General features: G+C 39.1%; 1 protein-coding gene across 2 annotated transcripts in view; it reads left to right on the top strand.

Annotated features, from left to right (window-relative positions):
- Positions 1-15,414, top strand: part of EYA4 (EYA transcriptional coactivator and phosphatase 4) — a 121,566-nt gene extending 106,152 nt beyond the window's left edge. For both annotated transcript variants that reach the window (XM_075864307.1, XM_075864308.1), the window contains 6 exons: positions 234-292; positions 4,751-4,911; positions 6,384-6,498; positions 9,351-9,472; positions 11,554-11,654; positions 14,539-15,414. In XM_075864307.1, the coding sequence (XP_075720422.1) occupies positions 234-292; positions 4,751-4,911; positions 6,384-6,498; positions 9,351-9,472; positions 11,554-11,654; positions 14,539-14,619 (639 nt within the window). In that variant the 3' untranslated portion in view covers positions 14,620-15,414. The remainder of the gene's footprint in view (positions 1-233; positions 293-4,750; positions 4,912-6,383; positions 6,499-9,350; positions 9,473-11,553; positions 11,655-14,538) is intronic.
- Positions 15,415-18,967: the final 3,553 nt, after the last annotated feature.

Here is an 18,967-nt window from a genome sequence, read left to right as displayed (position 1 = left end):
CCTGGTCAATGATTTCTTTGTGAGTGCTGCTGCCTTCTCTTTTGCTATATATATATATATATATATATATATATATATATATATATATATATATATATATATATATATATATATATATATGTGTGTGTGTGTATAGCTGCTGAGACTATAAGACTACAGGGTAGTATAACTTTTAGTACATTTTCATATTGCTCCCTAATTATTTTCTACCCATTTTTTATTTCGGTTTTTAGGAATGTGATCAGGTTCATGTTGATGATGTTTCTTCAGATGATAATGGCCAAGACTTAAGGTACAGTGGGAGAGAACTACAAAGCAAAATGCATCAAAATTCGGGCTCAAATAGTATCAAAAAGCGCATACAAGTCGTGCGCCATTATGTATTTTGGATACTTTTTACATCTCACGTGACAGTTTTTAAAAGTCTCTAAAATAAATGGTTGTGGCTAAGAAAAGTAGTAAAGTACGCCAGCCAAGAGGTGACGTAAGTAATACAAAAGTGTCTAGCGAGTTGCACCATCTTTATCATACACCCTGATTATTTGGCACAGTTTCTGGTCTTTAGATATATGTGAACAAGGACTGAAAGCTCAAAAAGATGTATTGTCCTTTATATGGAATGACCAGAATTTCATAATCTATTAAGTAACTTTTTGCCATTTGAACAATTAGATTATATTTATACGACAGTGAAAAACAGCCGTGTGATGAAAGTTTTCAGAACAGTAAAGTTTTATAGGTGTATTTAGAGTCATTTTTTTAACGGCCTGTGAATACAGCCTTCAAAAAATAGAACAGTTCTATTTTTGTCAGTTTTCACGGCCCAACGGCCCCCATAGAACTCAATGGATTAGTTTTTAACTGCCGTTTTTCAGAAATAAATCTTTGTGACGCCCAGTGGCGTAACTATAGGGGTCTCAATTGCGACTGGGCCCCAAGCCAGGGGGGCACGAGGCCCCCAGCACAACATCTATAAAAAGTTACTATGGTAACTGGGGCATATGTAGTAAACTACGCGGGCCCCTGTTTCTATAGTAACTGACAGTACTTACACTCTTAACGTCATGAAGTCAAGATGCTGTGCGTTGTGCATAACGTCTTGACGCTGGATGGAGTCAGGAGACCTCCGCTGCGGCCGGAGCCGAAGAGGAGGGTAAGTAGTCTGCTGGGGCCCGGGTTGTCCAGTCCATAAAAATTTATGGCCTATCCTCAGGATAGGCCATCAATAGCTGATGGGTTGGGGTCCGACTGCCGGGACCCCCGACAATCAGATGTTTTGAAGCGCTCATATGAGAGCTCCTTCCACTTCATTCCGGTCACTTGCTCACACTGAATCACAGCGTGTCAGTGATTCACAGTCTGAGCAAGTGACCGGAATGAAGGGGAAGCAGTGCTCGTACGGGCTCTGCACCACTTTCAAAACACCTGATTGGCGGGGTCCCGGCAGTCTGACCCTTGACCCATCAGCTGTTTGCTGGGGTCCTGTATCTAAGCATCTTGCCATGACCACATGGTAAGCTTAGATACAAGGCTCCACCAGAAAGTAATCTTATACTGTATAAATTACTGTCTGCTGGACCCTGTATCTAAGCCTACCTTGTGGTAGGCTTAGATACAGGGTCCAACAGACAGTATCACACATGGGCCCAGTATCTAAGCATACCACAATTGTTACTAATGTTTTTTTTGTGTTTGTGTTTTTTTACAGTTTCGGTCATGGGACTACATCGGATTTGAGGTATTTGGAATTTTTTTAAACTTTATTACTACCGCCTTAGTAATGGCCGCTGGCTGATTGGCAGCATCCATTAATAACGCAGGGCTTAGTGTTAACCAGTGCAGAGCCTAGCACTAACCCCCATTATTACCCCGGTACCCACTGCCACCAGGGGTACCGGGAAGAGCTGGGTATGATCCAGTACCATCTGTAGTGACGGTTGGGTACTGGGGCGGCCGCAGACTGGTATTATCAGGTTGGGAAACCCCAAAAACAGTGGCCCTTCCCACCCTGGTAATACTAGCCTGCTGCTGCTATGTTGTATCTGGCGGGTTATGGTAAATGGGGGGGGGGAACCCACGTAATTGAAAAAAAATAATAATAATAATAATTGGAAAAAACTATGTGGGGCTCCCCCATTTTTCATAACCAGCCAGATACAACATAGCAGCAGCAGACTAGTATTACCAGGGTGGGATGATTTTTTGGCTTTCCCAACCTCATAATACCAGCTTGCGGCCGCCCCAGTACTCGACCATCACTACATATGGTTGGGTACTGGATTTTACCAAGCTCTTCCCGGTACCCCTGGTGGTGGTGGGTAGCAGGGATAATAATGGGGGTTAGTGTTAGCCTTTTCACCGGTTAATATTAAGCCCCGGCTTGGTAATTGATGCTGTCAATCGGCCATTACTATGGCAGTAGTAATAAAGTTTAAAAAAATAAAAGGACATAGAAAAAATAATTTATTGAAATTAAAGAAAACGCACAACACTCGTTAATTATTTTATTGAGAATAAAAAAAACGCAGTCGTCGAAGTAGTCCTCGAATCTGAAGAACTCCAACATCCGAACCTGTAAAAAAACACCCAAAAAATGTTTTGTAATACAAAAAAAAGCAAAGCAAATATAATATTTACCTTTCCTGGGTCCAGCGCTGGAACCGCAATGTTAGCGAGCTGGGCCCTATATCTAGTCCTATCATGTGTGATACTGTCTGCTGAGCCACTGTATCTAAACCTATCCATAGCTATAGGGTCGTAGTGCTATAGATATGATGTTTAATATACATACACACACACATTTTTTTTTGGGGGATGACATATGTATTGGGGCTATTGCCTGTGATATTTTAAGACCTTAGTGACGTTCCTGGCTGCTAGTGCTGCATCATTGGGTCACTTAGGAGACCCGGCGATGCAGCTGAAAGCTGCGGGTCATCAGCCATGTGAAGTTTGGGGGGGCCCAAGGAGTACTTTTGCATCGGGGCCCATGAGCCTTTAGCTACGCCCCTGGTGACGCCCATTAAAAACTGATCCTGGTCCTCATAAGGGGACTCTCTGAGCACAGCACTGCTATCTCAGAGCCTGGGGAAGCCCCTGACATCACTGTTCATATATGGAAAGTGATATCAGGGCTTTCAATTATGGAGTCCCCGCCCAGAGCATCGCAAGCTCTCTGGCTGGGGACACACCTGTCATGGGAAAGCCCTTGACGTCACTGTCGATATATGGACAGTGACGTTAGGGGCTTTGACATGCCGGAATCTCTGGCCTGAGCGTTGCCGATACTCTGGTCAGGGTTTCGGCTTCTAGAGGGAGCCCCTGACGTTACTGTCTATATATGGACAGTGGCATCAGGGGCTGCGCCAAGAGCAGAATCCACGGCCGGAGCGTCAGCAACTATCTACACTGGGCACTGTGGAACTAAGTGGGACTATCTACTCTCGGCATTGTGGCACTACCTACAGGGGCATTGCAGCACTATCTACTTGGGCACTGTGGTGTTTTTAGTGGGTTTTGGACAAAAATTAACCCTCATAAATAAAATTCATCCTTTTTTTTAATGCCCATGAAAAACGGATAGTAAACGGATGACAAACGGGCGTTAAAAACGGTGAGACAGCCAGGAAATAGGTAAAAATTTGGAGACACACTGATGCAAAATGGCCATAAAAAACTGACAGCTGATCCGTATGTAACGGCCAGTTGTATGAATGTAGCCCTATTTTTTTTTTCTAATTTAATTTTTAGCAACATAAATATCTTGTGCTGTTTTTTAAAACTGGATTTAAAAAAAAACGATGTCACATGGATCGTTGAATTCTGGCTAACAAGCACATACATTTTCATCTCAGTAGTGCCAAGTGGATTTATTTTTCACTCCTTTCTATTACTGTTAATGCCTTCATACACTGCTTAAGGGTAATGCTAGATAGAAATTCTGCTTCCTGCTGTATACATCTTAGAAACATTCCCAAAATCCTTCCTTACTTCTTCCTTACTGGTGAATGATACAGCTAAAACCCACTGCATGCTCATGTGACATCTCTTTTATAAAACAATCCAGGTCCTTCCGTCCCCATTACCTGAAAACGCAAACTCACTTATTTTGAATGCACTTTGCACATTCTTCAACACTTCTTTCTTCCCCCCCTTCCTTTTAGTTTATAAATCTATATGGGCAGAGCTTCTGCTGCATCTTGTCAAATTGTTGTTACATATGTAATTTAATAATATATCTTAGGTAATGGATTGTAACACGTGGCAGATTTTGTTGCAGAAAATGTTCCATTCATCTAAATAAGGCCAAATTCAGATGAACGTGGGGAAACCACATGGGGTTGCTCCTGTGCGGGAACCATTCTCACGGATCCCCATAGACTTGAGTCTATCGAGGGATCCGTTAAAAGCGGAACAAAATAGGACTATGTTCTATTTTTCTACGGTCCCTTCACACGGTCCGTTAAAACAATGACTGTGTGAACGGCCCCATTGAAACACTTGCGTCTATGTGACAGCCGTTGTTTTAATGACCGTCACACGGACATATACTACGGTTGTCTGAATTTGGCATAAGACTTGCAGGCATCCATGAGTTTGCTGCAGAAACAACCCCATTTAGGGGAATGGAACCCATTTTCAGCTGCTGCTTTGCAACAAAATCTGCTTGTGTGACTACACTAAATTATTCTATTTGCATCTTTTTTGTGCATGAGTTGAAGGTTTTTAACTTTAATCTTTTCCTTCAAAGTTCTTATAGTTTTGCCACAGATGGCTTCCGGGCAGCAGCAAGCAGTACAACACTCTGCTTACCGACTGGTGTAAGGGGTGGCGTGGATTGGATGAGAAAGTTGGCGTTCCGATACAGACGAGTAAAAGAGCTGTACAATACTTACAAGAACAATGTAGGAGGTATTTTACATTTGTTTTTTGGATCTCACAAACACAGTTCCTTACTATCCGTGAATATTTCTGCAGGGAAATTATATCTTCTGCTACTTAGTAACCCATAGTATTGTATTAACGCGTTGGGGAAGATCATTTCTCCTCAACTTAGGCTAATGTCCCAATAATTTTTTTTATTGGGCAGTCGTGAGTAATCATGGTAACAGTTTTAAAGAGAAAATTCTAACTGTTGTCTATTTACACACAACTGTTCTTGCTATGATTCATCATAGAAGGGCCGTGGTGCCTGAGCAAGTCCAAAGTCACCTTTTCTGCAAATAAACACTATGATAGGCAAAAAATTTAAATTGCACAATAGTGATGTAGAAGGGGACAATGCTAGCCCCAGGAAAACCTGGGCAGAAGTTAGGGCCCTCCAGGCATGGGGGCCTCTTGTGATCTGAGTAAACACGGTCTACACTTGTCAAACTGATAGTAGGGTAGACATGGACATTCTGGTCCTATTTTTCTTGGAGAAACTAAACTGTACAAAAGGACTGCACGCTTTAGGTAGAGTTTGGCTCCCTCTTGGTTAGGCACAAAATGATGACACTTAATTTCAGTTCATCATATTTATCTGGTGTTGAAAGAAGTCTGTGGAGCAGAGTACATCTCAATGGGACGAAGTGTAATAATTAAATTATGATGTTCATTATATGATCTCAGAATAATAATGAGGGCCTGTCACCTTTACTGTCATGTCTATTTTAGTAAATAGATGTATCCCCACGAACAACAACTCTGAAACATATTTCTAAGAACTCTGCGTTGTGCCGTTCCTCTGTTATTCCTCCCAGAAATGTATGAATAAATTGACAACTGGGGGTTAATATTCCGCTTGTCAAAGTGGTGTGTCCCTACACAGTCTAACTCTGTGAGCTCTGATTGGACATTGTCAGTCTATGAAGGGACTCACCTTCAATTGGTAACACCCAAGTGTCAATTTATTCATACATGTCTAGAAAAACAGTAACAGCACAACATAGTGTTCTAAGAAAAGATGTTCCAGACTTGTTATTTCACTGGGAATTTTTTTTTACTAACACAGTCATGTCAGGAGAGGTGATAGTTCCTCTTTTAGATGTGTCCGGAGAGCTACAAGTGAGATTGTAGAGATATATTATAAATAAATACTTGGGCTCTGTATTACTGTTCGAGTGTTCCTATTACACAGCACTATAATAAAATAATGAAATGAATCTTGCATTGGAGGTTTTCCCCCTTGATCACATAACTGAAAACTCTGCATGCTGGTTTACAATGCACAAAGGTATCATTCAGTTATAGTCTTTTGCGTATAATAAATCAGTAACTTTCCTATAACGAGAGGTTGCATATCGTTTTATAAAAAATTGGAGGAAAATTTAATGGAAGAAAACATTTCACATTTCCATGAAAGCAGCATTTAATCTATGATTTCCTGCCTGTTTGTGCTGAAGGACTTTTTGGCCCAGCTAAGAGAGAAGCCTGGCTTCAATTGCGAGCAGATCTTGAAGTCCTGACAGACTCCTGGCTCTCAAATGCACTTAAATCACTATCACTCATTAGCACAAGGTAAGTCGAAATGTATGCTTATATTTCATCACTAAATGCACAGTTACAATGTCACTTAAGACTTGTTTTTGTAATTCTTTTTTTTTCGCAAAACTAATTTAAAGCAGATACAAATGTGGTTAGGGGACACAATGGTAGGCAGTGTTTTCCATCTACAGCTACGCATAATCTTTGCGTCCAAATGTGGCTGAGAAGGTGTCATGGGCATACCTTCAACAGCTATTCCACACAGCACAGTTTACTTCAAACACACACAGATGCACTAAAAAATTTAGGTAAATTTGACTGAAATTTATTTCTGGTGAATCCTTATTTGTGCATAATTATAGTGGAAATGTGACAAATCAAAGACACTGTTCACAGATATGGTTGTAATGATAACTCAGCACCTTGGGATGTGACTCATAATCACATAGTATAGTTCCAGATCTTTACCATTTTCATCTCTTCTATATCTAACCAAGGATTTCCCAGGGAGGTCAGATGGTCTATATGTAACATATGTTGGCTACTAAAATAGAAATAATAAGAGTGATGGCTTTGTTTGTGGGCACAGACTATATCATTGGTATATGTATAAGTACTGTGGGACCATTGTTTGTATAGGCTATAGAATACTATAGGATACTACTGTTCCACATATATGGGCATTGGCATATTAAGTGATAATCCCGTGAACATAATTTTGTTTTTTTTATCTAAATAGCTCAATAATTCACTGCTGATTATTTTATAGCATTTCTTTATAGCTATTGGAGCTTCATTTGTCTTATACATAGCTCTAAATCCCCCTATGGACATATAATTAAAGGGAGCCTGTCAGCCATGTTTAGGCCTCAAAACTGCAGACAGTCTGATAAAGGGGAGGGCATTTTAAACTTACCCATATTCTCAGTCATGCAAGTTGCATGACTGAGAATCCGACGTTTGATTCTCCCGGCACAGCGGTCGGAATTGTCATTCTCTGCTCTGAGTAACGGCTCTAGCAGCCATAAGGAGACAGCTAGAGCTGTCACTCAGACCAGACGCGCAGGCCTTGCAGCGTGCAGTGCACATCAAGTCCAATCAGTGGCACTTGCGATCGGCACGACAGAGGAATTAAACATAATTTTCTTGGTCATGCAACTTGAATGATCGAGAAAAAAAGGCAAGTTTAAAATGCCCTTCTCCTCCCTTATATCACTCTCTCAGCAGTTTTCAGACCTCAAAACTGCAAACAGGTTCTTTTTAACTTAAAATCATTCTGTCTCCATTTTGCCACCACTAGGGGGAGCATAAAAGCGTAATGTATACATTTTTACATTAAACACAATAATTAAATAATATGTCTTCTAGTGATGAATGCAGGCCGCCAGAATTTTATCACTTAACTTCCTATGCATGGGATTTTAAACTCTGTATAAAACAAACTGAGCTCCGATCCCTAAAAAGACATGTTATTAAATGAATCAGCACATAATGGTGGACCTAAAAATGAAATGATGTTAAAATGTGGGAACTCACTTTCATTGACAAGGACATATGTGATACGTCATGACTTTAAATGCTTGAGAAGAATAGAATATAAGGAGTAGATCTTCGATCTTGGTTTTAAATCTTAACTTTCAAATGATGCCAGAATCAAAGTTTTAGGTGCAAGATTTAGGGCAGAGCGCTTGTTTGAAGTCGAGCAGCAGGGTGAAAAGTTTTACTTCCCGGTTCTGTGTAGGAGGAGAAGTGGGAGGGGGAGGCTGCAAGTGAGAGCAGCCAGAAAGATCACAGTCTATTACTGTCATCTGTCCCTTGTACAGCCTCTAGTGACCCCAGAGGGATACAATCATTTTTCTTCATGTTATCACCCCTCTAAACCAATACTATAGAATATATTTTCTCTCATTTAGGTTTTGTTTTTTTCTGCAACAGGGGTAAAAAGATGAGCAATTGTACATCTAATTACCGTCTGCCAATAATCGGGACATTTGTCAACTCTGTGACTCGGATGTTTTTTGACATCTGGATTGCAGATTTTTGGTCTCATTTTGTGAAGATCTATGCATGAAGACATAGACACAAGTGACATGTATGAACTCTGCACATCTTGAACTTGTATTTTTAGGAGGTGTTGTACGTCTCAGGCTCTGCTTGGGTTAGTCTTTTAGCCATAAACATGAATTTTTATGCATTTTTGAGTTTTAAGCCCATGAGTGTAAAGTGCTAGGTGGCATTTTTACAATGTGTAAGATATATACTTTCATAAATTAAATGGGTATGGGGTATAATACGATTTTTTCTATTATTTTATAATTCTGGTTTTATTTGTGTATGTCAAAAGTAAGAAAATTGTTGCGGAAGTGAAATGGTCAAATGTTGACATTTCTGCTTTGCATATATTATATGATTTTACTAAATAGTCAATGTTAACATTATACCAGAAATGTCTCTAGCATCCTGTGCAAGATACCTAACTGAATGACAACAGCAATATCTGAGGCTATGATACAGTATGGTCTAGCTGTATCCCCATACTCCTCCACAAAAATAACTGTAGTGTTTCCTATTTAATCACATATTATTGGCTATAATAACTTTTATTGCACCAGAGATTAGCAATTCCCATAAGTCATGATTAGCTTAAAACGAAATTGCAATAATTTTAGCCTCCTCCATATACAACCATGTCAAAGGCCAATTATTCTACGGAAATAGGGTGTTTTTGCTGGCCCCTACGCAGTTTTGCATGAGAATTCCTCAAAACATTCTATTGCTTCAATGTATACAGTAACATTATTAAGTTTAAAAAAGAGTATAAAATGAGTAACTGATGAAATTTGATAATTGTTCTTGTTTTACATATCATTAATTTTTTTCCACAGAAGTAATAGTGTAAATGTCTTGGTAACCACAACGCAACTTATTCCAGCACTTTCGAAGGTCTTGTTGTACAGTCTAGGAGGAGTATTTCCAATTGAAAATATCTATAGTGCAACTAAAATAGGTAAGACTTTTCATTCATTTTAACAAATATAACTGAGCTACAGAGAATGCAGGATCTTCATGACACACAATACAATATATGCAGATAGGCTCGCTATTATAAGAAGCAATTTATCATGCAATATCTACATATCCAGTTTGTAGTGTTTTTGTATCAACAATCTTCGGCCTCATGCAAACAAACGTATTTTTTCCTCCTGTAAATACTGGCGTAAATACGGGGCCTTTGTCACACGTATTCAACCCATATTCCACCAGTATTTACGGACCCATACCGTAAATACAGGTCCGTTGGCACCAGTATTTCACCCGTATTTACGGACCCGTTTTCTCTGCACTAATCGGCAGCCCCTTCTCTCTATCAGTGCTGGATAGAGAGAAGGGGCAGCCCTTTCCGGCAGAGTTTCCGCAGCGGAACGCAGCGATTGTAAGTAAAAGAAATTCATACGTACCCCGGCCATTGTCTTGGTGACGCATCCCTCTTTTGACATCCAGTCCGACCTCCCTGGATGACGCAGCAGTACTTGTGACTGCTGCAGGCTGTGATTGGCTGCAGCGGTCTCATGGACTGAAACGTTATCCCAGGATGCCGGACTGGACGAAGAAGCAGGGAGTTCTGGGTAAGTATTAACTTTTTTTTGTTACAGGTTTTTGAAGTAACTTTAGACATCTATATTGTGAGCGCCGCGCATGGTATTCCCTGTCCAGGGTGCTGAAAGAGTTACTGCCGATCAGTGCAGCCCCTTCTCTCTGTCCCGCACAGATTGTTTAACTCTTTCAGAACCCTGGACAGTGACTATCTCCTGACGTCGCCTAGCAACGCTCCCGTAATTACGGGTGCACACACGTAGCCACCCGTAATTGCGGAAGCCCCATAGACTTCTATGGGCCTGCCAGTGCTGTAATTACGGCCTGAAATAGGACATGTACTATATTTTTCAACGGTCCGGGCACCTTCCGGAAAACGGGAAGGTACTCGTGGCCAATAGAAGTCTATGGGACCGTAATTACGTTCATGTGCATGAGGCCTTCCTATGTGTTTTACATTATCTAACATTGGCAGTAAATGGCTTATTTTTTGTTGCATTTTTTTTAACACAACAACAAAGATTATTGACTCCATATGAGTTCCTAAAGGAGTTGTCCTAAGAATGGCTTCAAGGATATGTTGATTAGGCATATTGTAAAACTGTGGGGGTCTCATCAATGCACCACCATGTTCTATCACTGTTTAATGAAATTAATGTGAGTGAACTTTTGCTGGACTCTCCCAATCCCTGAAGCCTTACTCGTCATGAAACTGTGCAGCCTGGCTTATTTACTGTCATTGTGGCTCCTGCAGCAAAGTGTGGAGAAGTCCTCAGAGTATTGTGTCAAGGACTCTCCTTTCACTGGAAGGGGCTCTGATATAGTGAATAAGAAGGTGCATCTTGTAACTGAGCCACTGTGGAAAGTAATACTTCAGGGGTGTGGGTAGTGCCGTGAGACCAGGCAAAACTCAAGCTTTGCCCAAAATATTTCATTAAAGTGAGAGCACCTTCCATCAGTGTAAAGTATGAAAAACGAGCAAAGATGTGGCTTCTGCTTCATTGCTCGTCAGCACTATCTTGTTTTAAGTAATGTTGGGGGTCCTAGACGTCAGACAACCATTGATCAGCCATTTCTCACATGTATAATTCATTTTTTGTAACAACTTATTTAATTCCTTTGTTATTTTGTTTACCTATCCCTGGTTTAAATACATATTATAATGCCCATTCTTTTTAGAGTGACAACCATATTTATTGAAAGTAAATAAAGACCGGTAGGTAGATACATAACAGGATAATTCCACCCAACTCTACTTCTGAATGCAAAACTTGTATAAGGCATCCTATATATGATTCGAACTCTGCGTACATGATCTCAGAGCAGTTAGACCCGGAAGTAAGCCTTGCATTGTTTTTCAGGCAAAGAAGGCTGTTTTCAGCGTATTATGTCCAGATTTGGCTCTCATGTAACTTATGTTGTGGTGGGGGATTCCCAAGATGAGGCGCATGCTGCTACTCAGGTAACTGAACCTTGCTCTTATTTATCTTTCAGGGAAAGAAAGTTGCTTTGAACGCATAATACAAAGGTTTGGCAGAAAAGTAGTATATGTTGTAATTGGGGATGGTGTAGAAGAAGAACAGGCAGCGAAAAAGGTAAAATATGTTCTTGTGTGGTGCCGTGAAAGTGTTCGCTCACCTGTCTCTGTCTCTTTCTGTAGAGTATATGGCAGCAATGGTAAAGTGTTTGAGTTGTTAATTTTACATCACTTCATTTTTCTACGTTCAGACATTTACTGGGCAGTCTGATGTATCCCTATGACTATTTGTGTTCAATTAAAGGGGGTGTAAACAGCATAAGTATAACAAAGAATATAAGTAAAAATCAGTAGTCCACCAAGATAAGGAAAAAAAATCAGGCTTTGTTTACATGCAGCCTATGAGCTGGATATAAATCACCCTGTAATTGGGCCTTCAGATAGTGCTGTGTTTTCCTGCTGTGCTAAAGGAAGTAAGAGCTGCTTTATATAGTATCTGGAGAGAGACCTGTGCACATGGCTGTTGTACATTTTTCATATTACTATATATTTTACATGCATGGAATCCTAATTTCAGGGTGGTATTTGCTTTTAGTTTATAATGTCTTTAAGGCATTCATACTACCAACTATCTGGCAGTTGGACCCCCGCAATTAGGAAGTGATGGCATATAAAAGTAATACCATTACTTCTTATAGTGGGAAAACCCCTTTAATGTAATTATAGCTATGGAAATTAAATTAATACAAAAAACTAAAGATATTTATAGATAAAAAAAGGAAGCCTTTAAAATTATAGAAAAACCAATTTGCTGTGCACCTAGAGAACTTATTGTAGACATTTATATGGGTAGAAGTACAGCACAGTCATTAGTCCATATGGCTCCCATTTTAGAACAAGCAAAACAAATAATTTATTGGTTCACAGCTTCTATAATCTGTGAATGTGGAAGGTCTGGTGCAATGCACTCCAGAACATTCTCTCCATTCACAGAATACAGGTGCATTACCTCCCAGCTACAGACATGTACTCTGTCCTTAACTGCTTCTGCCCATAAAGGGAGAAATTCATTAACAGATATATATTAAGATTTTTTTTATTTTTATTAAAGCTAATCCCCAATATGATATTTAAAGTGTCTCTAATCTTTAGGATTGATTTTTTTTTTTTCAAAGAGAAATTCCAGCCTATATGAATAGACCTACTGTATTTTATCCATATTAACAATAGGTATATTGCAGGTGAGGTAAATGGTGGGTAATAAAAGACTTCCCACTATAATTGTTATTCTAAATTTAAATACAGCGTTTACTCGCGTTTCTGTGGCATTTTTCGTGGTATTTTTTTTAACTGTATTTGTCCATAAAATTCTGCAGCTAGATATTTACTTTAAAGCCTGTAGTAAAATATGAGAAACCCTACATACACAGCATTTTCGTTTGTGGAGTTTTTGCAGCATTTTTGGGGTCAGTGTTTTTTTATTCAAATCCAAGCATGCTCTAGGTATGTTTTTTTTCCCGGCATGTACAAAATAAAAAACGCCATTAAAAATTTATTTTATAAAGCGTGTGAAGAAGGCCTTAGGTTATGTGCACGTAGCGGTTTTTGTTAGATAGATAGATAGATAGATAGATAGATAGATAGATAGATAGATAGATAGATAGATAGATAGATAGATAGATAGATAGATAGATAGATAGATAGATATGAGATGATAGATAGATAGATAGATAGATAGATAGATAGATAGATAGATAGATAGATAGATAGATAGATAGATAGATAGATAGAGATAGATAGATAGATAGATAGATAGATAGATAGATAGATAGATAGATAGATAGATAGATATGAGATGATAGATAGATAGATAGATAGATAGATAGATAGATAGATAGATAGATAGATAGATAGATAGATAGATAGATAGATAGATAGATAGATAGATAGATAGATAGATAGATATGAGATGATAGATAGATAGATAGATAGATAGATAGATAGATAGATAGATAGATAGATAGATAGATAGATAGATAGATAGATAGATAGATAGATAGATAGATATGAGATGATAGATAGATAGATATGAGATGATAGATAGATAGATAGATAGATAGATAGATAGATAGATAGATAGATAGATAGATAGATAGATAGATAGATAGATAGATAGATAGATAGATAGATAGATAGATAGATAGATAGATAGATAGATAGATAGATAGATAGATAGATATGAGATGATAGATAGATAGATAGATAGATAGATAGATAGATAGATAGATAGATAGATAGATAGATAGATAGATAGATAGATAGATAGATAGATATGAGATGGATAGATAGATAGATAGATGAAAAAGAATGGCGTTGATGCGTCCCTTTCAGTCAACTGATCGGTTGGGGTGCCTGAAGTTGGGCCCCTACCGATCTGATATTGATGACCTATCCTATGTCCCGAAGATCCCCTTAAAAAGTCTAACTCCACTAATAATCTGAAATTGTAGGTGTGACTGCAGTTAAAGTGATTGTCTAACAACGACAACCCTTCTCCACAGGGCTCTATCATGGTACTACAAGTGGTACTAATATCAGGGCCCTTGCAAGTTGGACTCCCAAAATGACCTGTGGCTTACCATTTACCCATTACCAACCAGTTATCCTATTTAAAAGAAAATGATTGGCAACCTATGTGCCAGAACGAAGAGCCACTCTGTAAGAGCAGCTCCCGCTCTAGCGGACTCAGCACATCCATGCATTATAGGACAATGTATGATCATAGCCTTAGGGGCAATATGATGTAATTTTCTTGAGTAGGGGGTACTTTAACATTTAGAAACACTGCCAACCTATGACATTTGGCTAAGACAAATTTTCTCTGTCTGTATGTTTGTTTTTATGTCCTATAGTATAACATTTATTTTATTACATGTTTCAGCTTGTTTGTTTATTTCCTTTTTTATCATCGTTAATTGTAAACTCTTTCTCTTGACCTGCAGAATAACATGCCTTTTTGGAGAATATCAAGTCATTCAGATCTTTTGGCTTTACATCAAGCACTGGAACTAGAATATTTGTAACTATTTGCAACTTGGACGGCTTTTTTTTAATATGTACATAAATATATATATATATATATATTTTAAGTACACACTGAATTTTTATGTGTGATTTAATGCCTCAGGCTTTTTACACACATGGACTGTCTTAAACAAAGGTAAATCAACAGTGATGACAAAGAATTCAGACTGCTAGATGAAGGAAAATGAAGACTCTGAATGCTGCAGAGTGACACTTAGTAACCTTGGACAGTTAACAGTTGAAAGCATCGGTCAATGGAAGACCGCCGTGAAGAGCAGATGTGCGGAACTCTTGATGAACATAGGCACATGTTTTCCGGCCGAAGAGGTGGTGTTCAACATTCCTCATAATGGGATCTCATTCTCAGCACTGAGGTGTGAATCAGGCATAAACCTACCTAACCTGGAAAATCTGAATTTAGAATGCACTCCAACTATATGATGACAATCATGTCTAGACCTGTAATTTTGTGTAAATTATTGACAAAACAAATAATAATTTACTGTGATTTTATTAGCAGCTGATTTTGAAAGTGGATGTAACGTTTCTATTTTTTTTTTTTTTTGGGGTAAGGGATGGTTGGGCAGTGGGTGGTGAGATCTAAAAAGATTAACATGCTGTCTCTTTTATAGGTTTGGCAATCAGAATGTGGATAATGATGTGTTGTGCCTTAAAGACAAGACAGTGTTTGCGTGTTACAATGTAATTTTGGTTAAGAGAAAGGTAGTTATATGAAATCTTCATTTGGGATGATTTCTTCATTCATGACCAAATTGATCTATGAAACAGGAAAAAAGCTGCTGACAAGCAGCTGGTATTTGTTGCAGGAATAAATAAAAATACTAATATTATGGATGGCTTGTCTTATTTCTAAATGATATTTAATTCTTTAAGAGTATAAGGTTAGAGTTCCACAGCAACACCTACAATTCATTCATGTGAAGCTGTAAGTAACCTTGCTACCTTTGCAAAAAATATGACATGGTATAATACCGCAAATATACCACTGTGGAGCCCTATAACAATAACGCCATAGATCTGTGTGCATTATATAATTTGTTGCTATTACTTTTTTTTATTGGCCATAATTGTTCATGTAACTGAAGATATAACAACTTTATAATTGTTTTTCATTATATATTTAGTATATTATATTACTTTTGACATCCCTCCTGGCTGGCAGGTCCTTACAGCCACGTGACAACTTATATTGCAAACAATAAGTGATGCACAGTGTATTGGCTTCCGCAGAGACTTCTATGTATAAAAAGGATCACACGTATCAATATTGCCTTATTCTATGTCAGTCTTATTTTCTTTTACATTCAGCTATTTATATTGTGAGTAGTCATCTACATAGTATCACTGTATTACAGGAGCTCAGCTTAGCTGTAAGGGGTGTGTCTGTCAACAAGCATATTGACTGTTTCCAATAGCAAACAGGTTGTAAAACAAGACACATTTTTATGCCACATGGGAATATTTAATTTGTTTTAGAAAATACTTAAAGGCTATAGACACTTTAGGCATGAAAAAAAAAATATATATATTTTTACATATGTTAGTGGTTACCTGGAGTTTAAAAAAAAAAAATTGCACTAAGCTTCAAGCTGGGATCTATTGCTTCATGCATTTTCAGACCCCCTGATTTGCAATTTGCAATCCGCTCCCAGTCTCACAATTGGCTGATGTGAGCATGTTCCTCCGCGTAATACAAATGCTGGATGGGAGTTCTGTGAAAAGAGAAGGCATCTGTCTACACTAGCTCTCATGTACTAGAACAGCTTCTTGATGCTGCTTGTATCGGCTGTTTCGGTGTACGTGAGTAAAAATGATGACATCATAATCATGCTGTCCTATATAAGTTGGAATTTCAGGTGGTTACAGCTCAGACTATGAGAACAAGATATGGGGAGAGGGCATCATACAGGTAGCCCCAGAGGTTTTCTTAGTTCATAGTACTGAATGAAGAATAAGATATCAAAGTGAAATTTCATTATGACTGTTTTATTTATTGTTTCAATACACCCATGGAGTTTAGTTCACTTAGTAATTGTATCAGGTTGTTTTTCAGATCTGCCATGGAAACAGCTTGTGTTCTTTATGCATAAACTACATTGTACAACTGATATATATATTAACTATGCATACTGTTAGACTTTCTGTCTTCCAATAAAATTGCTCTCATACCTTGGAGCTACACATTTCATTAAATATATTTTTTGGGGTCTACAGCAATTTCCTAATCTAGTTATAAAATCAGATATACTAGGGGGAACAAATATAAAATTGTAAAACATCGATTAGAGATATATTTTTTATACAATAAATACAGAACTACAAAAATATACAATAATGCATACATAAGGCACTTACCCCCCCCCCCAGGTATTCTACAGCAATATTCACTAATAAAATATTCCCATACACATTGCCAAAAAAAGCCCTATATTGGTTACATTTTTACATCAATGATGGTCCTTCGTTTCAATCTTTGTTCCTAGTCCAGTCTCCTGCTGGTTTTCCTCAGTTTCTGGGGTCTCTCCTCTTTGCTATGACTCTCCCTTTTTGACTGTAGACTTGCTGGCTTTTATAGTCACTGTGTCAAAGTTTGGAAGCAAATTTGAAGTCCAGGACTGAAACCAGGGGTGTAACTAGGAAATACTGGGCCCTATAGCAAACTTTTAACTGGTGCCCCGACCTCCCTCTTGTAGACAGTGCCCCCCACCTCCCCCTTGTATATAGTGCCATACAGCTCCCACCTCCCCCTTGTAGATAGTGCCCCCACCTCCCCCTTGTAGATACTGCTATACAGCCCCCACCTCCAAGGAACCCCAGTGTGACACTGAGCATGTGTATATGTGAAGCATGTACACACACGTAAATGTATGTATGCTCACCTAGATGGACAGTTAGATGGACAGTTATAACTGAAGCTTTCCGACGCTTCAGAGGCTAACCAACCCACCCACCAGGGCCATTGCTAGGGTCTTGAAAGATCGTATGTTTACTCCCCCACGACGAACGGAGCTGCACAGCCTCCTCAGTCCTGCAGCCTATGAGACGCCGAGATGGGGCCCTTGCGATGGACAGCGCGATCCAGTTACATCATCGCGCCAGCCTACGCAGGGATCATGTCCCATGGTCTTATACGCTGCAGGCCTAACACGGCCTGTAGCCTAGTGAATGGCAGAGCAGGGAGCTGCTCTGCCCGCACAATTGAGGGATTGTCTCCCAATGATGTAATGCAATGTCAACTCTATGGGATCCTCTGGTATTCAAATAGAGAACCCCACACCCACAGTTACCACATATACTCATTGGCACAGTGGCCCTATCCCTAGCAGTGGTAAGACTTTTAGAGCAGCGGGAGTCCCCGGGATGCTTTTTATCTTGGTCCGGAGAAAGCTTCTTCACTGGAGAATCCCTGGGTTAGTGGGTGTGGTGTTCTCTTTGTGAACCTAGAGGAGCTTCCCGACGTATACATTTAATGGAGGGCAGTGACGGATGCCATACAGTGGCATCCATCACCCATAGGCTACTGTGGCATCCGTTGAACGTATACATTTTATTTTTATTCAATGCCTCTGGATAGAATAGCGTAGTCGACTACGCTATTTTATTCAGCAAAAAAATTGTTTACCGCCTGATGGAGACCAAAAGGTATGCGCCGCGAGTTTTCCTGACGCATACATGAAAGAGAGGAAACGTAGTGTGAATAGAGTCTTAAAGATCAAAATCTGTGGCACTCTGCAGGTTGTCTGGGTGCTATGAGTAGGGTTCCCACCCCATCTGTATTTAGAAGGTAAACTCAAGCACTCCTTAGGTCAATATGCAGAAAATAGATTTTATTCGAATGAGGCAATATAAAGAAATAGGTAACGTTTCGGCCACAATCCGGCCTTTATCAAACTCTATTGCCGTAGGTCAATGGAACAAATGGTACTAGTTACCCTATTCCACAAGCGCTATTCCCCAGTAATATTGATTAATAATGCCACGAAATACGCTTTCTCTGCCTCCCATTGATGTAAATCGGAGATCAGAGGCGTAAACGACCCGAAGATAGGGCATGTCCCTTCTTTTTCCCGCGAGACTGTTTTTCTGCTCGTGGCAAAAAAATGCCTTCACCTCCCATTGAAATCAATGAGAGGCATTTTCGACCGTTTTTTGGCGTGTTTTCCGACACGGTATCCGTGTCAAAAAACTCGTCAAGAAACTCTGTGTGAACTCCCCCTTATAATAAGTCTGGCTTTTATGTAGTAAAAATAAAGAAGAAAAAACACTACTGTTAAACAAACTCATAAATAATACATAGATTTTATAATATCATTTCTGCTGTAGAGG

The sequence above is a fragment of the Rhinoderma darwinii genome, chromosome 4, assembly GCF_050947455.1.
Source record: "Rhinoderma darwinii isolate aRhiDar2 chromosome 4, aRhiDar2.hap1, whole genome shotgun sequence".
In the NCBI taxonomy this organism is placed as follows: domain Eukaryota; kingdom Metazoa; phylum Chordata; class Amphibia; order Anura; family Rhinodermatidae; genus Rhinoderma; species Rhinoderma darwinii.
This window is presented reverse-complemented; position numbering and strand designations above follow the sequence as displayed.